At 38.8% G+C, this 24,841-nt stretch overlaps 1 protein-coding gene and 1 non-coding gene across 3 annotated transcripts in view; both read right to left on the bottom strand.

Moving 5' to 3' along the window:
* The window catches only part of INO80 (INO80 complex ATPase subunit), a 114,734-nt gene that overhangs the window by 26,853 nt on the left and 63,040 nt on the right, over positions 1-24,841 (bottom strand). For both annotated transcript variants that reach the window (XR_011648411.1, XM_004481521.5), the window contains exons 25-28: positions 20,348-20,488; positions 15,128-15,353; positions 10,930-11,057; positions 2,776-2,870 (exon numbers count right to left, since the gene is read on the bottom strand). Coding sequence is in view for 1 of the 2 variants with exons in the window: in XM_004481521.5 (XP_004481578.1) it covers positions 2,776-2,870; positions 10,930-11,057; positions 15,128-15,353; positions 20,348-20,488 (590 nt within the window). In the remaining variant the exon portion in view is untranslated. The remainder of the gene's footprint in view (positions 1-2,775; positions 2,871-10,929; positions 11,058-15,127; positions 15,354-20,347; positions 20,489-24,841) is intronic.
* On the bottom strand, positions 16,906-17,011 carry LOC111761390 (U6 spliceosomal RNA). The gene has a single exon (XR_002794769.1). It is a non-coding gene; the product is annotated as a U6 spliceosomal RNA (small nuclear RNA).

Below are 24,841 nucleotides of genomic sequence, written 5' to 3' on the forward strand. Positions count from 1 at the left end.
ATACAATGTCCTCCAGGTTCATCCATGTTGTCATATGCTTCTCGGCTTCATTTCTTCTTACAGTTGTATAACATTCTAGCATGTGAATATACCACAGTTTGTTTATCCATTCATTGACTGATGGACACCTGGGTTGTTTCCATCTTTTGGCAATCATGAGCAACGCTGCTATGAACATCAGTATACAAGTGTCTGTTCGCATCACTGCTCTCAGTTCTTCTGGGTGTATGGATACCTACTAGAGGTACAGCCAGGTCACATGGCAAATCTATATTCGACTCACTTAGGAACTGCCAAACAGTCCTCCACAGTGGCTGTACCATTTTGCATTCTCACCAACAGTGAATGAGCATTCCTATCTCTCCACATCCTCTCCAACACTTGTAGTCTTCTGCCTTTTTAATAGTGGCCATTCTAATAGATGTGAAATGATATCTCATTGGAGCATTGTAGCTGATTTACAGTTCCCTAATTGCTAGTGGTTTTGAACATATTTTTTTTGCCATTTATATTTCTTCTTTGGATAAATGTCTATTCAAGTCATTTTATGCCTATTACATTTTAAAAAAAAAATTTGGCATTATTTATAGAAAAGTTGCAAAGATTGTACAGAGAATTCCCATACACTCTTTTTTTCTCCCAAAGGGAAAATTTTTTAAATTAGAAGGTAAAAATCTCCCTTCTCCCTCCATTTTGCCAATTTTTAAATCAGGTCTTTTGTCTTTTTATTGTTGAATTGTAGCATCTCTTTATATATCATATATATTAAACTCTTACTGTATGTGACCTCCAAATATTTTCTCCCATTGAGTTGGCTGTTTTTTCACCCTTTTGAGAAAGTCCTTTGAGGTGCAAAAGTGTTTAATTTTGATGAGATCCCATTTATCTACTTCAAATTTTGTTGCATGTGCTTTGGGTGTAAGATCCAAGAAACCACCACCTACCATAAGATCCTGAAGATGTTTCCCTACCTTTTCCTTGCTTTTATATTTAGGTCTTTGATTCATTTTGAGTTGATTCGTACATAGGGAATGAGCTAGGGGTCCTCTTTCAATCTTTAGGTTATGGATACCCAGCACCATTTGTTGAAGACTGCTTTGTCTTGTTAACATTGATTTGGTAGGTTTGTCAAAAACCAGTTAGCCAAGAGGTGAGGGTGTATTTCTGGACTCTCAATTCTATTCCACTGATCAATCTGTCTATCTTTATGTTAATACCATGATGTCCTGACCATTGTAGCTTTGTAATTAGTAAGTTTCAAGGTCAGGCAGTGAAGTTCTTCCAACATTGCTCTCCTTTTTTAGAATGCTTGTAGCTATTCAGGTACACTTTCCCTTCCAATAAATTTGCTACCTGCCTTTTCTATTTCTGTAAAGTAGGCCGTTGAAATTTTGATTGGTATTGCATTGAATCTATAAATCAGTTTGGGTAGGACCGACATCTTCATGACATTTACTCTTCCAACCCATTAACAGAGTGTCTTTCCATTTGTTAAGTCTTCTTTGATTTTTTTTTCTTTTAAGGAGGTACCAGGGATTGAAACCAGGACCTCGTACTTGGAAAGCAGGCACTCAACCACTGAATTACATCTGTTTCCCATTCTGTGATTTCTTCGAGCACTGTTTTGTAGTTTTCTGAATACAGGTCCTGCACATCTTTGGTTAAATTGATTCCTAGGTATTTGAGTTTGATAGATTTTCAACTAGAGTGTTTGGCCTAAATAGTATACACTGTAAATGAAAGCATCAGGATATATCCCCCTTACATATCCACCATTGTAAAGGATAATGCCATACCAAAAAATCTCAATCAATGGGCATTGGTGTTCAACTATGGATGTATTTTATATCTGAGTTAAACCAGGTTTTAAAACTGAAATGAAAGAGATTTAAAACTGTACCTAAATACAAATGGGTATATGCTTAATCTTCTTCCCAATAATTCAAAGGTTAAATATTAAGAGACCACACAATTAAAGGCCAGAAATTCAAAATTGTTCTGATTGACAGAACAATAAGATCTACTCTATCCTTCAGTTCTTCAGGTCTAAGGAAGAGCTGTTACTGGCAGAGCTTTGCTTTCCCCTTGGAGAGAGCAGTAATCAGACTCTGATTATGACAATGAGAACCTGCACTTAGGATAATCATGGCTCTGTAAATGATCAGTATATCCAGCAAGCAGTGTAGGAAATTTCAAAGGCTCATTATCAGGTGGGAGAGGTACTGTAACTGAGAGCTGCCAGCTGAACAGACTGTACACTACCGCAAGTTGTTACACTGCAATGTGCTCCTACTACATACAATGTTTAAAGAAAAGCAGGGGCATAAAGGTATTTTTCTTTACACTTATACAAAATGAAACAGGTAAGCAAAAACAAACTGAAAATCAACTATAAGATGACACCCAGAGATAGTCACTGTTAACATTTGGGAATATGGTCTTAAGGGCTTTTTTCTACATTACATATTATCCACTTAAGGAGAATCTTAGCTCCTACCCAGAAATCTTTTCTTTCATTGACAAATAATTAGACATTGATTTGGCAAGAAAGTGTATTTCAATCACAAATTGTTGGATATTTTCCTTTTCTTTCTCTCTCTCACAGACAAACAGATCTAAATCACTATAAGCGGATTGATACCTCTTAATAAGGGGAGGAACTATACTATAGACTGCTTAACAATCTGAGGTTCTTATCACTTCTTTTACATTTACCATCTCAAGCACTTGGAGGAAAAATAAAATGAGAACTTTCAGAATTTCCATTTAGATTACCTGTTCTGAAAATCAGCAACCATGTCCCGCCTCTCTGAGATCTTGGATGAGCCATCAAGTCTCATGTAGGTATGCTTCCTATAAACCATATATTCCTGCCAAGCAGAGTAAAAAAATATAAGTCTGAATGCAAATCACTGCATTCTAATTCTCACAAGCATCCCCTCACCTTCTACCAGATCTATACTGTGGCAAATTCTATCCAGAATGGGGACAAAGTGATCTCAAAACTACAGGAATTTAATTTTTAAATGAGTTAACAGCCAATGTGTGAAAATCAAGGGTAACCCAAAGATTCTAACCACCTTCAATTTCAACTGAAAACTAGGTCTTATCACTGTGGGTTTCTGTAGATTTCATGGGAAAACAAAACAAAACAAAAAGCAATTTCCAAACCAAAATGGATTGTTAGTTACCAGTCAGATATTTTTCACATTTGTGGAAATATCTAGTTTTCTTTCAGCAAGTTAACACTCGCCCTAATATGTTCCCCCCCAGCAAATCCTTGCTGACCAATGTCCTTGAATTTACAGCCTAGGCTTTCTTCTCCTGTCAGAGTTAAGTGAGGCCTAAGCAACAGAGTGACATAGAAGACAAGGGAACCTTCCCATTGCTCTTGACATCAACCATAAGAGGATATGCAATGTTTAAAAATGGGAGAAGAGTCTTAAAAGCGATTCAATTGAAGAGAACTTCTCCCTAGTTTTAGAAGTTGAAATTCCTCTCCCAGATGATGTCTAAGTGAGTACTGATTTTTTTCTTTACCCTTGTTTACACTACAAAAGTCTATCTGTAGAGTAACTGTTATCAGAAGCTCAACATGGCTACTTGTTTATAAGACACCCCATGAAATAATTATTTTGCTTCTAAAGTATCTTTCCTACTGAAAAAGACTTATTATCATTTATACATTTGGGAAATGCTTGTGGTTAGTCTTCTGCAGTCAATATGCTTTCTATGGACAATATTTCTTTTCTGGCAAGACTCACATACGTAGCTATTATTCCTAGCAGGATATTTCAGAACATAAGGTTGCTGCAAATTTGGTATAGCTCAGGTAGTGGATGTGGCAGTCTATTCTTCAGGCGAGTGGAGTCCAAGAGCTCAGAACCTATGAGGCTAAGCTGGCTGACCAAGTACACAAGCCCATCAATGCACACATCTTCATTCTGTTTACGATTTTGTTCCTATTTATTTCTGTATCAAGCTGATTCCTTAAGAGCTTTGATAATTAAAGAGGCACAGAAAATATTACCTCAGTCAAAGGAAGCTTCAAGTTCACATCTTATGGTATAGCCTTCTAATGGAACTGAGTAATAGCTTAAGAGAAGGCATGTTTGGGAGAAGTCATTTAGGAAAGAAATTGAAAAATAACATGATGATCATCTTTAGAGGCTAGCTAATCCAATCAGGCAATATTGCCACCCAGAAACAGACTAACAAAATAACTAGACCACACTGTAACAGTTTGCAGAGATACATTTCTCAGATTTGTACTTTTGCAAGGAGGTGGGCTTCCCGCACAGGCACTCTTTTGCCTTTTAAACCCAAACTTCTAATCTGTGAGAAGTGGTGATGAATGAATCTTCTTGTAAACCTTGCTGTTCACATCATTTGTGTATCAAAGTTGGAACAAGATAGGTATATTAATCCTAGACCATAATCAAACCTACATACAGAGAACCTATTAACCTACTACTACTGAGGCAACAGAAGAGAATCTTTTCCCTTTTCCTCCTCCTTCAGGCTTTAGTTTTCCCACCCAGGGGAGCAGTGGGATTTTAGAAGGTTTAGATAAGCTTAGACTTTATTCCAGTAAATAACTTCAAAATAAATAAATGGACATAGTAGAATCAGATAAAAGCTGAATAGAGGAACGGATATATAGACTAGTCATAGAAAAACACCTAAATGATAAAGCAATTCAGTATTTCTTTCATTCACAAATTCTGGTTATACGAGAGGTATTCTCTACATCTTGCTAACATTTCAGATTGTGTAGAAATTACTAATACAATTAAATAGTCATTTCGAAAGAGATCCCTAATTTTTCCCAACAATTCTCAAGAATTGTGCCCACTTTTGATCTTACCTTTTCCTATAATCCTAAAAATATGTAATGATTTAATATTCAATTCTGTTTTGTTAAAAACAAAAATTCGAACAACAAATGATTTGATAGTACTCACAGCACTTTCGAAGTAAAATAAAAGCTCCAAAGTGATTCCACTAGGTACTCTATATCCGCAGTTGAGAACAACTGCTACAGAAGGAAAGCAGGGCAGGGTCCCCTTAGAACCTTGCTGTTCATGGGAGCCCTTAGAAAAGTGCCACTCCAACACCTGCGAGTATGTTACAAATGCAGAACTGAGGGCCACACCCCACGTCTAGTGAATTGGTATTTACAATTTAACAAAATGTGTGATTTGTAAGCCTGAGAAGCACCATGATAGAAGAGATTCTTACAGTATTTTTAAAGCTCTGGTACACTTTTTTCAAGCAAAATCTTATGTGGGACCCCTCTAATATAGAGAAGAAAATAAAGGTGTTACTATTCTGGTTGTGGGGCCAGAGATCAGAGCCCACCTACTTAATCTCTACTTAGGTCCCTGCCTTCTACCTCACCCCATCAGTTTGAAAAACACTGTCTTAGAATACAAGTTGAGAAGATAGGTAAGTTCTGGATCACATCCATTAAGTTCTACCTTTTATTTTTATTTTGGAGGTACCAGGGCTGGGGATTTAACCCAGAACCTCACATGTGGGAAGCTGGAGCTAAACCACTGAACAACACACCAGCTCCCTGGTAAGTCCTACTTTTTAAGCAGTGCCATGCAAAGAGAGGTGTTTTCATAACCCAAGATAGTTTCAACAAATGCCTTCTCACTCTTTTAAAGTATATTAAATAAAAACAAAGGCTTAATGGTGTAATAAAAAGGGATTAGGCTCATCTTGAAGAAGTGATGGGGATTGGCTAGCATTTATTGAGCATTTACTAAGTGAAAGTCACTGTTCTGCATATGGTTTAGTTTACCTTATTTCCATAAGAGCTTTATTTATTTAATTATTTACTTATTTATTATTACTCCTATTTTATAGATGTTAAGTAAGTCCCTAAAGTGAAACAGGTAGCAGGTGGTAGAAGTAGAACTCAAGGAGGTTGGGTCCAGAACCCTTGGCTTAACCCCTCTGCTGCTTCCCAGGTCGAATAGAAGTTCACCAATTATTGGGGCGGACATGGGGGAGTGGAAGGAGCAGAGGAAAAGGGAGGTGGGGGGAAGAGAGAGGGACCCCCATTAATCCATTTTAAGATTTTTAAATTACTCTGCTCATAATCCCCATCCATCATCATTATAAAGAAAGGATAATTGGATAAAAAAATTAAATGTTCATTTTAACTTGATTTCCTTTTGATAAAACAAATTGGGGGAAGAACTCGGTTTGAGCCACAAACCTGCAGATCTGGTGTCATTTTAATTTTTTGGAAAGGCCCCTTTCCATCTTTGGGTTATAGCACTAGAAAAAAAAGGCTCCTATCTTCCTTTATTATAATCACTCTGTAGTCCAGGCAAATTGCACCCAAGAGTGAAATATAGCATCCATTCTTCCCTTATCTAATACTGATTCTCTTATCTAATCCCTGTGGAGTAAAACCCTATCACATGGCATCTATGGGCCCACCATAATCCTCCTTCAACCTACTTGTGTAATTTCCTTTCCTCCAATACCATCATTTGCTCCCTCTAAATGTCTGGTACCTTCCCATCTCTGTGCCTTTTTACATCTGGCTTCCTTAGCCTGGATTCACCTCTCTGATGGCTGAAATTCAATTTAAGTCTAATTCAGATGTCACTACTATGTGAAGCATCCCTCAAGTGACCCAGTTAAAAATAAATTTATCTCTTCTTGTCATTTTTTACTCTATTTATACAATTTTAAAATTTTGACACTAATATCAAGTTCACTTGACAGTTGCATATGTATACATCTTCTTCACTAGACAAATTCCTTGAAGTCAAAGACCACATTTAACTGATATTTGTATCAGCTGTTGCACAATATTGTGCAGTGCCTTGCTCAGAGATGGCATGGAAAAAAAAGTTGAAGTTTAAGAGAAAATAGCACAAATGTAAGCTGAAAAATTTCCTTTCATTATTCTAAGACCTAATGAAAACTCCAGTTAACAGTGACTCAAATTTGTTTTCCATTCCCTGGGACAGTTTTAGAATACCCAGCTTCCCAGTATGTTTAGAATCACAGCTCCCAAAGGTAATTTGGAGTTTGAAGAGAAGCCAAATCATAGATGATAGAATGTCTGTTCAGGATGAATCTTTCCCCAGTGAGGTACTGCATTTGGATGGCTGACTGGGCAGTTACACAACTCAGTGTCTAAAATGTCATCATTAGCTCTGGATTTAATTCTGTGTTGTGCTATTTTCATATATTGATGCAGTTCAAGATTTGTCTGGGTTTCAATACTTAAAAAATCACACCACATTCAGCACCAGCTGGCTGACCCTTTCCAAATACTTTTGTATTGCAGAGAAAATTGACTGGCTTATTTCTTTAAACTACAGACTCAGTTGCTTGATGCAACAGGAATGAATCTCAAAAGAGAAGATGGAGAGATAATAAAAGTCATCTGTAGTCAGTTAAAAGTTCTGTGCAACTACTAGAATACTGGGGATGGGGTCTCAACTGAGAAAATAACTTGGATTAGGGTAAAAATGGTGGTGGAAGGAAAAATTTTGCCTGATATCCAGCTTGCTACCACCATCCCAATTGCACAGGGACAATATCAGTTTCTGTAGTACCCCCAACAGCCAAGACCCTATAGGTGACTCTGTGAATATAAAATTAACCCCTAACATATATTTAGTGATCTACCTTATCCTCCCCCATTTATATCCTTGGCTCCTGACTGTGGCACACTAAAAATTCCTGGTCCTGGAAATAAAGCAGTTTCCTTTATCCCCTACCCATAAGTCCTATTTGGATAACATGTGAAAGGATAAAACATTGCTGAATACAGAATTTTATTTGGAAAAATATCTGATATATACATGAGCAGTTTAAATTAAAGTCAGATTCCTAACCCAAGGGAAGGAGGAGGCTATCAATCACTTTAGAAAATACTGAGCAAATACGAAATGCCCACAACTAGTATTTGTCACAGAACGGAAACCTGGCTCCTATAGAAATATGTGGACTTTCACTGTCTTCTAGTTTTTCTGACAAACAAACAGATATCTGAGTCTAAGGCACAGAACAAAGGAAACAAGGCTGCTGGATGAAAGAACAATGCTGACATGCTCAACAGCTACACAACAGCAAGTCAATGGTCCCATGTGAGCTTCTAACTTCTGCTTTATTGGAAGCTTTTCTTTTGCTCTTTGATATACAGGGTACAAGATGTCAAGGGAAAAAGAGAATCCTGAAAAACAAAAAACAAAAACCCTGCAAAAACTTTAAGAATGAAGAAGCAAGGCAAGGGTCAAGTTATCTTTTTAAAAGAAAAGGTTAAGTTTACTCAACAGAAAGCATCTATACAGAAGGGCTTTTCTGTAACTAGGATCATGCACCAGGTCATGTTTTACAGCTGAAACATGTCTCTAATGATTGTTTACACTGAACATTCCTTTATGAAAATGACTGGAAAACTCAAAACACTCTTTGAAAGATAAAGAAATAAGAGATCCCAATCTAATCCTGCTTTATCCCAAGACCCACAATACATTTATATTTCTAATAAATATATTAGACATACACTAAACACTGTGGGCATTGTTATCCCATGCCTACAATATAGATTTTTAGGACTAACATCCGGGAATAGAGAATGTGGTTCATTTGAGTGAACAGTATTAAGACAAAGAAAGAAAGAATTTTTAGGAAATTTAATGTTGAAGGAGAAAAGGACAGCATAGTGCCAAGGAAAACTAGACAACAGCTTCATTTTGCTTTTCAGTAATGCATACGAACAGTTGCAAATTTTTTTGGCTTCAGTATCCTAGATGCCTGTTATACATATGGCTAAGGAATGTCTGCAATTGTGAAATTCAGGTTCTGGGTTTGCTTACCCTAATTTAGAATTCCCCATAGAAATAAGAATCTACATTTAGATGCTTGCCTTGTTTGTAAAGCCTACTCAGTGGATTCACCTCCCAAAAATAACTTCTGGATTACAGATAGACAGGAATTGAGCCTGGTGGGAAGGGTTTATAGACCTTATCCTGAAGAAAACTCCTTAACATACTTTGAATGACTTATTTTAGTATATTTTTAATGAGTACCTAGAGATATACAATACATAGAATAAGGGACAAAAAAGGGACCTACATTCACCTTTACCTGCCAGCTCTAGCTTATTGTTTGGTTGCTCACACAATTTCCTTTGCAACTTACCTTAATACTAATCAACTTTTAGGACTCTACAATATACTGATAAGGCTTTGAAAAAGAAGGGTTATCATTTCCCTTACGAAATCTTTAGCATATTGCTCTGTCATTCTGTTAAAAAAATTTTTATTTTATGTTTTTCTGTCATTCTTAGCAGCTGAAGATCACTACTACATCTTTAATTTCTGACTGTTCAGGACAAGGCAAGTGTACTTTTTTCTAAAAAGAATCCCCAGTGCAGGAATAGCTCCCTCCTCCCTCCCTCTCTCAAACACACACATTTTTAAAGCAGTACCAGGGAATGAACCAGGACCTTGCACATTTGAAGCAGGTGCTCAACCACTGAGCTACATCTGCTCTGCTATTCATATTATTTTGGCTGTTGACATCATTTAGTTTGAACAGAACATTAGAGATGCAAGCAATCCTTTTATTTGAATTGTTGCTGCTTGGGCCTTTAATGTAGTCAGGATTTACATCCAACACAATGGCTTAATCACCTCCCTTGTAGTGACTTATAGTCACTTATAAGTATTTTCCCATCATTTAGAAATGGGTGACCTACTCATAACACAAACCAGATAGTTTGGCCTGTCAACAGCACCCAAGGGCCTAAACACTTTCAGTATGAAAACTAAGACTTCCTGATAAAAATTGACTTCAAATATCATTTGTTATGTCTCTTGCTGAAAGAAAATGCCAGATAATTAAAAGGAGTCTGCCACTGAATTCAGATAAACTCACTGCAAAATTCAGCAAGCTGGCCTTGGCTTCCCTATTGCTATCAAAGCCTTATTCTTTCTGCATGGATGTGGTCCCTATTTCCTTATTCCTAGATAGGAATGATCATGACCCAATTTTCATTTGTTTATTATAAATTAGTCCCTATAGTAGCAGGGTTGGAATATGAAGCTATAGATATATAAAACCCACAGGAAAACATAAGAATATTTATACACTTCTAACATGCAGGGGCTTTAGCCTTTTGACCAGTGGCTTCTCAACTTTCTTGCACTAAAGACTTCTACTCTAGGGTTACTGATTATTTGTCTTCATTTTCACTCTCCTGTTTCGATGTCCATGACCTCCTCTCCTTCAAATAATAAGCCACTTCTTGGACAAAAAGAAAGTAGAGAGGGCCTCAACAAAGTAATTAAAAAAACAAAAGTTTCTCTGTACTAGACATAGCTTTCACCACTTTTCCAGTGGCTGTCAATTTTGGTTGCATATTAGAACAACCTCGGGAGTTTTAAAATATCCTGATGCCCAGACCTCATTCCAGATTTATTTAATAGGAATTTCTGGGGATAGGACCAGGCATCTGTATCGTTTAAAAACTCCCTTGGGTGACCGTAATATGTCATCAAGTTGAGAACCATTACATTAACTCAGGTTGAAGAGCTCTCTGGTTTTTACACAGAAAACCAATCCTAAATCTGATTTTCCATACAGAATTTCAGAGGAATTTCTAAGAAGATTCCTAGGGTCTGATCTACTTTAAAATTAGGGAACTTCTCCCCCAGTAAAGGAAGAGAATAAGGGGTGTCCTATTTCACTGGTATAGAGACAGGATAGAAGTCCTTTGCATATTCCAACATCTGCCAAGAGCTGCTTCTGCTCCCCTTACAGACTATAAAATCACAAAGAGGAGGTTTGGAGTTCCCATTAAACAGGACTAACATTAGTCATAGACATATGATTCCTATCAGTTAAATGTCATGCTGTCCTAGGAACCCCAAGGTCCTTCTCTCCTACCTCCAGCAGGTCTATCATCCTGGTCATCTGGGAGTAGATAAGGACCCTATGTCCTTGGGACTTGAGTCGAGTCAGCAGTACATCAAGGGCATACAGCTTTCCACTGTCAGTGATGAGGCTCTCCTTGCCTGGGGAGAAGAAAAAGGGGGTAGGGGTGGGGAAGCATATTTAATTGAAGCAGCAAAATCACTGACTGCAAAGCTGTATGTATGCAGCCAAAATTGCTACACCCAGGATACTTGTGACTACGAGAGCAGGAAAGTGCTCTAGAGGAATAATGCAAAATACTCTTAAACCATGATTCCAATATGCTCTGGGAAGAAATATCCTGAAAGAGGGCAGGTTCCCTCCCAACTGACAACTCCCAATTAGGTATCTGCTGTTAAACCATTTGAAAGCTTCCCTGCTCCACATCCGTACTCAAGGGCTACCAGGTACATGTTGCTATTTCACTCTAAGGGAGATATCCACATCACATTTGCTATAAGGGACCTGAGAAATCTATTTTCTATGGTTTTGTGATTAAATGGTTTTCCTCTTGAAAAGAAAAGAATGTTTAGAAACAAGGACTACACTTGCTTGTCATTGGAAACACTGAAAACACCAAAAGATGCAAATAAACATACTCTACCTTTAAAAAACAAAAAACAAAAACACTCTCTCCTGGATGATTTCACATAGGCTGACTGGTAAATGCCATTATTCCAAGATGTAATTCAATAAAGACACCAGGGTTTGTTTGACTTTTCAGAAAGAATGACTTTGGGTCTTGGGTCTCTTGTGAAATGAAGCTGCTTTCACTCACTAACTTGTGCCTTCTCCTTCCTCTTTCCTTTTTTTTAAGCATTTCAGTCAGAGATCTTTAAAGAACACAACTCACAGATTTTCATCTCCTATCCATTCAGTATCATTCAACTCCCATAATATTTCAGGAAGTAGAGTTTCCTGTTTGCAGACTGGGTTCATAAACATGTCTTGAACAATTGCTGCCATTAAGAGGGGAAGAGATGAGGCTTAAGGGGCTGGGGGACTTAAGTGGCTGTGAGACACAAAAAGGGAGAGGGAAAGGATAGAGATATTACATAGATAACAACTAAAAGTAAAAAAGAAAACCATTAAGAAAAATACACTGCCCATCTTTAGTTTCCGGGTTTGAAAAGACAACTTCTGTTGAGGACAAGCTAAGAGTTCTCAACAGTCATTTTTCTGGTCTTGCCACTATTTGCCAAGTGTACAATTATTGTATAAACCGAACAAGAACGGATGTGCTGACAGCACCATAACAAATCATCAGCCACTCTGTTTTTGCTACAAAGCCATAGGTCTTAGATGTTTACTCCACTGTGGCCTGCCTTTTCCCACCTTCGGAACACTGCCAGGCCACATCTTTCCCTCTGTAACCCCCTCCCTGTTGCTGTGCTACACACCTTTGTTCAGTTTCTTTGTTTGGTCCTGTTTAGATTATTGAAATGCTCTTCTTGTGGGTATCGTTACTAACACAATCAAATGACTGCAGCTGGGACAGACTGACTGCTAAGCCCTCTGCCTGGCACCAGATTAGGGAGCCTGTATAAATATCTAGTCTGATCAGACAGCAACAATTTCATAAAAGGTTCAAGGTTTTATTCTTGTCACAATTACCCTTTCTCCAAAGTAGCCTATATATTTTTTAGCCATTGAATGAAAGTGAGCAAGCTCAGCTCATCAGATCTCTGCATCCTGCTTCCTTTTTTTCTCATTTCAGACCTACTCCCTCAGCACAAATATTTAAGCATATACAAACCTGTCCTGTGTCTGAATTTTGAGAAGCTTCAATTCATCTCACAGTCACAACTGGTTTTCACACACTCCTGCCTGTCATATCTACTGTGCAGCTAAGCTAACCAGAATGAACATATTCTCAGGGCTAGGAAAGTTCAGTGATAAAGATATGTATACAACCTATAAGGAAAGAGCTCTGATGTGCCTGAAAGAGTGATGGCTGGTGTTGATTAGTTATTGTGTAGATGGGGGAGGTGGAAGTGGATGGACTTGTAACTTTTTTTTTTTTCCTTAGGAGGTATCGGGGATTGAATCTGGGACCTCATACATGGCAGTCAGGCACTCAATCACTAGGCTACACCCACTCCCCAGACTTGACTTCCCTGGACTGCCTTTAGCCTAAAATTCTTGAAGGAAAAGGCCTAAGAAGAAACAGACTTCAGCAATAGTCTTGAAAGACTTAAGCAAATAGATTTCTCTGCACATGTTGGTATCTTCTGGGCCTGAAATACACTGCCTAATTCCTTAAGAGCTATCAAAGTTGTGTTAGACAAGAGCACCACCTGGTGCTAAACAAGGCACGGAGCCAGGAGGAGCACAAATCCCGAGAAATCAGCCTGATTCTGTCAAGCCAAACATGTGCCCAGCCACTTTCTTAAAATTGAAGCTCAAACAATGTTGAAATATTATATTAATTAAAACATAATTACTATAAAAAGAAGTTGAAATGAACAGACCTATCCTATTTTGACCAATAGTCTACACAATCTTACGGTATTTTCATGTAGATACAGGGTTCTTACCAGCCACAATTTAATATTCTGTTTAGAAAGAAAACAAAATAAAGGAAACCTACAAGCAGTAAAATCAGTGAAACAGAAGTAATGATCTCTCTTTTTTCCAAGTGGAGTGGGGGTGAGGGGAGTGGCGATGGACTCAATTTGGAAGGGAGTTGTACGTTGTTCTCCTGGTGAAACATGGAAACTCATGCAAGGTGCTAAACTCACTGGGTAGTATTTCAAGGAATGTAATGGAACCAACCCTTCCCAGGGAAAACAGAAAATGTAAAAGTATAGAGCAAAGAGAGATGAAATACAAGTTCTAGAGATCACCCCCACCTCATCCCAGCCAGTCTACAGAGCACAATGGGGTCAGTGAGGAGCTGGTTGGTTCTCACAGTAAACAGCCAGTGAGGCTGGTGCTTTTTATCGATGCTAAAAGAACTCAGACACTTCCTGCTATTTAAACAAGGTCCATTTTTCTTTCAAAGAACAGGAAAAGCCACAAGAGATTCCCACAGCGCCAGCAATAAGCCTGCGACTCTTGAACTGGGAAAGGAGGAGCAAGAATGAAGAAGGGAGAAAAGAGAAAATAAGGTGCTATCTTGTTTTTTTCAATACTCATTTCTTTCACTTCCTGCCTGGGCTTCTGTGGTTTCCATACCTGTTGGAGCCTACCCTTATATTCCCACTAGTATTCAGGCTTGCTTTACACTTTGGCCTTCCCTCTTATTTTCAAACAAAACACCTTTAGCCTCTGTTTCCTTGTGTTCTGGCCATTTACAGTATCATTTTCATATCTCTAAAAATGCATCTCCCAGTTCAAAGAACTCCCACAACTACTAACAGGTTGACCCAATGCCCCCTGAAACTTTGTAAAATTAACAGTAAATGGAAAAAACAGGTCTTAAAACTCACAAATAACAAAATCTCCCTTCTGAATGCTTAATGGCACTTGAGTTTACTTCTATCATGTGCCAAAAAGAGTGTGGACAACCAAAACTATTAGTGTAGCCCTAAATTACCACTCTTCAGTTTCTCAGCAGGTGTAAGCAAAGAACACAAGCCTATAACCATCTCTGTTCAGTTTCCTTAAAAGTAGTCTCACTAACACAAAGATGAAAACCTAGTTTTCTTTCAACCCTTGACCTTGACCCTAAGAGGTCTGGGAACCCATTAGCATTTTGGCACAAAACAAGCATTGGTTTTCCTCTTGCTATCATTCAGATCTCTAGTGCTTCGTGCAGGACTCTGTTTATGTTACTTAAACTAGGCTTTTTGCAGAGTGACGACATCCTCATTCATTCCACTGGGCTATGGGACAAGACAACTGTAACTCACTCAACCAGATGAGACTTTCCTAAAGAGTTTACTTCTACATTTTTTTTAGAATGGCATACCTTCTCATCCCTAGGCTCGTCAAAGGAAAGTATTTAAGCACAAACTTAGAAAACACTTCTCTGTCTACTCAAGTCACAAGTTATTTAAACATTCTTACTTACATGATATCAAGTGAGAAAAAGAAAGGAACAAACAAGAGAGGATGTAGATGCCTTAAGAACTTTGAAATCCAAATATGTGAAATCACCACATGGAATACTTCATTAATTCTCCCCTTGTCAAAGCTGGGAACATATTCTAAGAGGCGGAAGACTCACCTGGAATCCTGATGAAAGACCAGCCGTTCTGGGGTCTGATGCTACATAGTCCTCCAGGTGGCTCTGGGAAGAACTGGGACCATCGATTTAGCCAGTCTGTAGCCAGTTCAGGGGTCCCATTCAACAAACACTGCTTCGCTGCCAGACTCCCTCCTTCCTTCAGTACCCGCCGCTCGTATTCTGCACTTCGATCATTGCAGTAAGACTCCAATGGCACTGCGGTGACCTGTGGTGAAAGGGATGCATATTCTTTCACATTTTCCACATATAAAACCTTTTGGGTATCTCAACTCTGACATCTGACCAGTATTGGCTAATTCTTAGGCTAGTGGTTTTAACTGCCCTGGTTCTGACAAAGTGAGCTGTCCCTAATAGCGGACTTAGTGAGCTTCCCCAGGTCAAAAGTTAACTTCCTATAACATGAATCTGTAAACAAACTGAAGATCCAAAGAGAGGTGGGGTTTACAGATAGCAAACTAGGAAACCAGGTCAGGAATAATTCTTTATATCTGATTCCCTTTGCCATTTCGCTTCAGTGTTAGATATTGTTTTTGGAAAAGTTCTTTTAGCCACACACAGGATGGGTTAACCAGGGCTAATAAGAAATCATTGAAGCTATCTTTAATGCTTTCGTGGCAAAGCTTCCAAGTTTATCAACACTTTTTCCCTCCTATTCCTTGACCAGGTTGCTGACTGACAAACCTAATGGGAAGAAAGGGAAGATAAAAGAACCTTCCTTTCAGGTCATAAGCTGGGGGGATGAGGGGGGAAGGTGAGGATGGGAGAGCAATGGTCAGAGTAGCAGATTCATTTCCTGGCTAGGGCAAAGGCAGTGCACAAATTCTTATCTCACTACAAGGTACAGCCCAACAACACTCAGATGTTGCCTGCCCCTCCCCCGCAGAATAGAAGGTTCCTGCCAATTTAGAATCAGAGGCTTTATGGGTTCATTCCCACTCTAACAAGGAGCTGTGTATTCAAGATGACTGTGAAATTGTATGATAAGACGACTGCTGAAGATGACAAGCCTACCTTTTGTTAAAATTTGGAGGCTGTGATTATCTGCCAAGCCCAGGTTGATAAAAATGCTAAAAGCCCATTATAAGCAGTAAATTGCTTATTAAGAACCTCAGAGCAAGACCAAGAGATGGGTACGAGGAGCAAGGGCATATAAGTATGGAGAGAGGAGAATGGAAAACACTACTGTACAGCTCCTTGTTAGGTAGTGCTATTATTTCTCAGTTTTATAAAATCTCTCCAACCTGCTATTAACTTTTCTATATTTATGCTGATCAACGTTTATGGTGATGGTTCTCAAGCTTCTGTATGCATCAGGACCTCCCTGGAAATTGGTCAAAAACATACATTTTGATCCCAAAGGTCTGAGGAGAGGCCAACAGATGTAGGCATTCACCAAGTACCCAGGGACCTCAAGTCATACCTTGAGAAATACTGCCCTGGGATATATAGTCAGTTGTCTATCGAGACTATGAGACTGCAGGTACCTCTACTGGGGACCAGGAGATACCAAGACCAGAGAAATAGCATCATTTCACCAATATTCAGAGAATAAACCACTCTGGATTGTAGGTGAATCTGAACTGGGTTTGCTAGGGAGCAGTGCCATCTACGGTTCAGATGCAAAACTACAGAAGGTCACAGCAAAGACAGCATCACAACCCAGTTAGGCACACCATATTCAGCTAATACCAGGAGGTTTTGGTAATCTCATATCATCTTTATCCTCTCCCAAAGAGTGTACTTTTTTTTTTTTTTTTTTTAATATGGAACTCTTCACGAATCTCCATGTTATCCTTGTGCAAGGGCCATGCTAATCTTTGTATGGTTCCAGTTTTAGTATTATGGTGCTGCCGAAGCAAGCACAGAATTGTGCTCTTTTGCTTCCAAGGCACTCACTTTTCCCACTGAAATCTGAGCATAAGTAAATAAAGACAGGTGGATAAAAACTGGGTCTCTCCCTGCTATGATCTGTCCTGGCAGTAGCCCAGCAAATGCTGTACCTGAGCAGACAATATGCATCTACAACGTGATTTTCAGAATCTCACAATCAGCAGCTACACAGCCATGAAAAAGGTTAAAGAAACAGTGACCTGGACTACAGAAGTAAGGCCAGTTCTATATCTCAAACAGCCTGCACACAGTGAAGAGTAAAGCATACTTAGTCTTTTCTAATCGGAGACTCATACTAACCAACTTTACACTCAAAAGATAACTGCTTTGATGTATTGTTTTTTCCTGGCAGAAAAGGAGAACTTAGATACTGGAATTTCTCATAGACATACAGACTATGGGCACATACTTCCAAGAACAAAATTCGAAAGTTAGAACTCAGCATGAGGAATAGGGGTAGAACAGGGACACAAAGAAGAATGTTTTTCCTGCCTGAGATTCATTTCTAGGCACTCTTTTGGTTTAAAAACACTTTCCAGCTGAGAACTTTCAGCTATTTTTCAATTTTCATTTTCCTAATATCCTTCCAAGTCCAGGTTGCATACTGAGAGGTGTGCAAGGCTCGGTTCTTAGTGAAATATATTCTGATATATTATAAGCATATATATATTTTTTGGCCAAGAGCCCTGGGTCAAGATATGTCATGCACTAAGTACATAAGCAATGAACTCGTGAAGTCCAAATGGGGGCAAAAAGTCTATTTTGATTTAGAATAAATCCTGCTTTCCAACCAACTCTATCCTAAACAACCTTCACTCATCCTGGAAACCGTAAGTGACCTTACCTGAGTGCTCAGAAGCAGGGGGAGAAGAAGCATGACATACCATTCTTCCCTCCCCACAAATGGGAATACACATTCCTTTTAGTCCCACATGAGCAAACCCATTTCTTGCTTCACTGACATTCTAAACTATAGTACCTTAATGGGCTGCCTCCTCAATCATTTAGCGCGTTCTTTCCTGAGAACATGTGTATTCTTGCTCTAGGCTCTAGGAAGCGTAACCGCTCCAAGCGCTTGAGTTATTTGGTAATATGAATTCCTGGGATCTTAGTTTATTAAATCTGTAGAATTATTCCCTCAGCTAATGAGAAAACAGTCCCTATAATTCCTTTCTCAGTGGCACAGTTCTTCCCAAATTGACCTTAAGTTTTCATAGCATATGCCAGAAATTAATTTGTTTTCTAATTCAAGGCCAGGGTTGAGGCTTCAAAGGAAATCAGTTTGTCTTACTCTCCATCAGAGAAGGAGAAAATCAATATAAAATAATTAAGGCACCTCATGAAATGCTGCCTTATTTGTATGCTACGCCTGATATGGAAGGTGAAAGCTTATGCATGTTTGAAATATTCAGAGACGTTTAAAACTCTTCCTCCTATTCTCATAACCACAGTATAATTAAGCCCATTTACAAATGCGATGTGAAGAAACTCTATTAAGACCAATATAGGTAGAAGACCTGAGAAGGAAAAGAGAGTGCTGGAAAGTAGCCCTTCAGCCAAATGAAATGAGCTTTCTCTTGCTCCCTTGCCCTTGTCTGCCATCATACATTTATGGCTATTAAAGTCTTCTTCAAACTACAATTAATTGTTCTTTAGGCAAACAGCAGCACTGGTTGTGATAATTTACTTATGGTTTCTATGAAAACAAAACTGAACTAGTACATTTGGGGTGTACGTGTAGTATGATGGGAGACTGGGGTTGCTCTTGAGAGTAGTTGGTTATAAAGATTTTGGGTGCACCAAAATCTCTACATACAAAATCCAAATAGTTTGTCAACAGCCAATGTAAACTAAACAAAGTTGATAATGGCAAGGGAACCAAGTTCATGCAGCACATGACCAGGAGAAATAATTCTAGGCAGGTAGGAGTCAATGGGACTCAATACCATCACCTCATTTCTATTCATCATCTCTCTTTGGACTCTCTGCCATATTCTGTCCTTCGATAAACCTAATAAAGGATGTAAACTGATATAAATAATTATAGAAAAGTATCACTAAGGAAGATTTGGAAAGTTGCTCCTACTCTGAATTCTGAAAACAGCAGACTTGCTGCGTTAAGTTGAGAAAACAAGATACATATACAGATGGATTAAAAAAAAGGTAAGGCACATAGAGCATACTGGCTAATGTAAAGTTGCCCCTTAGGGCAAAAGGAACCCAACAAGGTTGGAAGACAGAAACTCTTTGTCCTACCAGTCTGGTGACATCTCTATTCTGCCTCTCTCTCTTCATACACTTCTTTGTAGATGCAAGAAGAGAGCTTTTGCTTGGCTCTGACCAACAAGGTCAGAAATGGAATAGAAGATGTAAACAAAGTAAACAAGCCCAGTGAGCCAAGGAGAGCCTTTGCAGTGAGGGTGGTGGCATTCTCAGGTGTGCTCTGTTCTGATCAAAAGACTATTAGAAAGGATCCAGACAGCTGCTCCAAGTGGAAACTGCAATAGAAAGTACCTCCAAATAAGAGTAAGACTGCTGAATGGGGTAAGTTGCAGCAGTCACTATTCAGATGGAACATACTTGAGAACCGCAGTTTTGGCAAGGCTGCTTAGGAAAGCAAGAAAATGCCAGACTGAGAAGTTTCTCGATGCTGGCGTGTTATGTTTCCTTTTGTTATTTGGAGACTGTACTCAGGCGATAAGACCAGATCAAATCCCCCTACCCCCATTCCATCTGGCCCCCTCCCTATGAGAAACCCTCAAAAACCTCAATACATGTGACAAATAGTTCCCTCTCCTTTTCAAATATTCTGCTGCCCCTGACCCTGCTGTTGGGTGATAATCTACCTGACAGATGGCTTGTTCCCACTGTAGTTCAGAGCCCCTGACTAAATGAGAAAACCTACACAAGAGAGACGTGGTCAGGGAAAGAAGCCACCCCTATCCATCTCATAACTATCTGTGCTGTCTTAGCAAGGCCAGAACAGTGAATGCTCTCCTTTTTAAATAATGAGGATCTGCATGTTTCTCAAGGCCCAAATAACCAAGAGTTCTGTTTAAGAAATGGATTCCTTTTTTTTTTTTGCAGTCTTTTAAGGGCAGAGGGCCTCAAGAATATCTACTCTTTTGCCACTTTTTTTGGTTTTATTTATTTACTTTTAGGAAGTACTGGGATTGAACCCAGAACCTCATACATGGGAAGCAGGCACTCAACCACTGGGCTACAGCCACTTCCCAAAATGAATTCCTTGAAATTTGGTTAATTTCTTTAAATACCATCTAGTTTGCCTAGTCCTCCCATGACACTTACTCGTGGACTGGCCACACATAAAAAAGATGGCATCTCCGTGAGCAGGCAGCAACGAAGTGAAGAGGTAGCTGATCTCCGCTGATGGATAACCTGGTCTGAGTAGCCACTCACTGCTTTACAGTGGCTGCTGAAAACAAGAGACTATAAAACAGAAATAGAAATTAGTGCCACTGAATAATTATATTTGATGTAAGCAAAATGGAAAAAGAAATGCCACATATTAAACATCTCACTCAAAGACTTTTTTAAAAAGCAAATACTATTAATTCTAAAGTAACCTTAATGAAAATTAAGTATATAATGCAGTCAAGGACCATGCTAATTGCAAAATGTGCTTTCACTATCGTACTTAAAACATGGGTCATTTCTATTCTACCCTTTTCTGGAAGAGATACTGCCAATTATAAAATAGCAAAACTTTCATTAGACAAAAGGGCGTGTGTGTGAAATTCTGATTTATATTATACAGCAGATGCAAACTAAGGACTTTTTAAGAACAGTGAGCAACAAAATTTCTTTCTAAATGTTTCTTTAAGTCAGATCTGTTTAGCATTGTGTGCATGCTAATATAGTGGAGTACAGATCTAGCAAGGTTATTAGCTTTTTTATTTATTTGGTGACTTCAATACAAGTGATCAGAAAGAGGAAACAATACCTCTTTAGTTCCTCTACCTGACCACTATTTTCAGTTCTATTATTGTATCAAAAATACATTTTAACAGACTTCAAAGATCATGTTAAAGATTCAATTAACAGCCATTCATAAAGATTTTAAGAATTTCTCAGTGGGATTACAGTGTTCTTTATCAGAGATATAGAAGTTCCTTCTTCAGTGCAATGTGATTTTCCCTCTGTTTATACTGCTTCTCTTTCAAGTGATTCCAAATTTACATTTGGATATTCATTCTTGATTATTTCACTCACTTGTTTTACTGGTTTCTCAAATAGGGCAGGCTGATGATCTCCATAAATAATATGAAGATGATACACAAGGTAGTCCAAGGTTTCTTTGCTTAGTACATACCCTGCTCCTCTACTCATATAGACCTTTTTTATAAGGGCTTACATTTTCTCTCAAAGTAAATGTGTTCTTCAGGATCAAAGTCTGAGACAAGGCATTTCAAAAGGCCTAGTAGAACATACACCATTATCTGCTTCCGTGAACCAAACAACATCTTCTAAATAATGGTCGTGAAAAAAATTAAAGGTTTTAACAGTTCTCCAGTATAATCGGGCTCTGTTTCACAGTATGTTAGTCTTCATACTTTATTACAAAGCTGGACCTAGGTAACTTCGACAAGTTTTGTTGTTTTCTGTAGATGATGATGCCTCTGTCATTACTCAGAAAAGAATTTTAACCTTCTGATTAAGAGTTTTTCAGCAACATCTGAGTTCTCAATTTTATGTTGGCTAGCATCTGCACGGAAGTTCATCTGTCCTTCTACATGTTTATGTAGTACAAGGACTATCAGAAGACTATTAAAGGGTGGGTGTCACCCTGTTCTTTCCATACTGAATACTTAAGAGCTAAGGAATATTACAAAGGAAAAAAAATCTCATTGCTGATCATCCACAGATGAAGATAAAAAATTCAGCTAAATTTTTTATTTTCTTGAAAATGTATTTCTGATACTAGCAACAGCTCCTCCTGCCCCATCTGGGGGCTTAGGAGAAGAGAAGACAGAAGATGCAGAAACAATTCAGGGTTGCAAGCTAGGGCACCTACTGCCACCCAGAACACTCCTGGGCAGACAAGTTGATGCAGCAGCAGTTAACTGACCTAAAGAGTTTTGAATTCTTTACTAACTTCTAAAGAGCAGTACCTAAACAATGTCTTTGCCAGGGATTTCTTCAAGTTATCCTCATTTTGAGCAACCTGAAATGGCAAAATTCAACAGAAGCCTGTTTTTTACTTCACCTCAGGAGAATACAGCAGAAGATGAAAGAATGATCATTTCCTTCAATAAGTCTATCTATTTAAATGATAATTCTATTCCTAAGGGGAGGTCATTCCCAAACTAGAACAAATCCACTTGTCTTATATGAGCTATATTAAGATGGTGTCACTGAAGTCACTAAGTCAAGGAGATTTGTAGCTTTCTGATTTTGGATTAAAAAAAAAATTCACTAGTTCAAAATATTGACTTCACTTAAGAGAAATCCTGACTACCCCAGAACATTTGTTCAATATATACTTTCTATTTGATATCCTCTTAACACTGGTTCCATCAAATATTCCTTAGTATAGGTGGTCCTGGGTACATTATCATGTTATTCCTTTAACATAATAGGAACTGCGAGACAATGCTAGATACAGAAAAATTTAATGTTTCACATGGAAGAAAACAAAAGATACCTTAAACACCACTGAAAAGGATGTGTGGTAGTGGCAGGGAGAGGGGTGATAGGGATAAAATAGAATGGCACACTATAGATGATGTGACTTGAGTTATAATGAGGTCCCAGCTTTTGCTATTCTGCTATCCCTTTCTCATGCTTCTGAGTGTCCTATTACCCTGTAGATACTGGTAGGTGTGTGCATCTTACTGCCAGCACCACCATATACACATAGTAGTGAAGTTAGCCTTTTAGAAAGAAACTTTGGCACCATGCAAAGGTCTGAAGTGCAAATAAATAAGCCAGGAAGATAGGCTCCACAGCGGCACACTCTTTGCCACAGTGTAGCAGGGAACACACACATCTCCCCGACACAGACTTACTCATTTAACAAGGGCCATGCTCTGCTGTCCATGTCTTATTTAAAATTTAAAAAATGAATACTTAAGTTAAAACCAGGTCTTCTTTACCTAGAAATTAATTTTCTGCTTATGTTCTTAAATATATCAAACTTAAAGAGAAAAGGTCTCACTTTAAATGCTGAGTAGTGTTTATAGATCAACTGCTAGACTATATGAATTCTATTTTTACACGTATTTTAAGTAATACGTATTTTTAAATAAAAAGAGGGAAAATAAAATACAGGAAAAACCATGAACACAATGGCTTCCCAGATCTTTCTATAAGAGGTACTGACAGTGCTCACTATCTCAAGAAATGATGACAGATATATTATAGCTGAAAAATAAAATTTAGTGGAAGAGTTTTCAAAAACTTCCTGTTTGGAGAATTCTGCCAGTCAAAGCTCTCTAATCATTTAATAAAGAACAGGGTTTAAAACATAAATAGGCGGGAAGCAGACTTGGCTCAATGGATAGAGTGTCCACCTACCACATAGGAGGTCCACGGTTCAAACCTAGGGCTTCCTTGACCAGTGTGGAGCTGGCCCACGCACAGTGCTGCTGCACACAAGGAGTGCCGTGCCACGCAGGGGTGTCCCCCACATAGGGGAGCCCCACGTACAAGGAGTATGTCCCATAAAGGAGAGCCGCTCAGCACAAAAGTTCAGCCTGCCCAGGAGTGGCGGCCACACAAACGGCTGACGCAGCAAGATGACACAACAAAAAGAGACACAGATTCCCGGTGCTGCTGACAAGAATAGAAGCAGACATAGAAGAATACACAGCAAATGGACATAGAGAACAGACAACTGGGGCGGGGCGGGGAAGGGAAGAGAAAAAAAAAACTTAAATAGGGAGTGGATGTAGCTCAAGTGGTTGAGAGCCTGCTTCCCACATGGCAGGTTCTGGGTTCAATTCCTGATGCCTCCTATAAACAAAAAAACAAACTCAGGGGAGCTGATGTGACTCAACAGTTGAGCGCTGGCTTTCCAGGTTTAATTCATATATTTCCTATATTTGAGACACATACTTCTTATTCCCTACAAAATAGTACAAGAAAGGAGTTCTAGACAGAGCATCACTGGGGAAGGAAGAGGAGTGAAAGAGAATGAATTTTTGAAAGCCTGAGCTAAATATGTGTTCATTCCTTGAAATTCACACCAGTAGAGCAGGGTGAAGCTCAATGAAAATTAAGTGGAACACAGGGGATCATGCTGGCCTTTGCTCTATAAGCATCAGAAAAGCATTCACACTACAAGATTTTAAAAGACTCTAAATTTTGACATGAACACCTGTGTCAACTCATCTGTGCCCTTTCACTAATTTTTAGTCAGTTCCTTAATACTATACCTAAACCAGTGATATGAGAATGGTATTTCTTTGAACTCTGTAACAGAACTCAAATTTAATATTCACTGTGGGTTGAGTACAGGGATTTCACAGATACAAGGGGGGGTGGGGAAGAGCTTCTTGCTGTGCTGATTCATTCCCAGCCATGTCAGAGAGGGGTCAGCGAGGAGAAGGAAGGAGACAGGGATTGGGCTTGACTGATGAGTACAGCTCAGGTAGTCTTCGATCTGAATTGCTCACCAGAAATAAGAAGACAACATGATGTAGCTAAGTCAACATTCATTATCTGTCTTCTCAGAGTTGGACTATGGAGTGTACCAGGTTGGTAGGAGATGGAATGTGGGTTAAGAGGGGGGAGCTGATGATGGATGGACGTAAAATGTTTAATAAGGTAAACTGTAAATAT

Source organism: Dasypus novemcinctus, chromosome 3 (assembly GCF_030445035.2).
Source record: "Dasypus novemcinctus isolate mDasNov1 chromosome 3, mDasNov1.1.hap2, whole genome shotgun sequence".
NCBI lineage: Eukaryota > Metazoa > Chordata > Mammalia > Cingulata > Dasypodidae > Dasypus > Dasypus novemcinctus.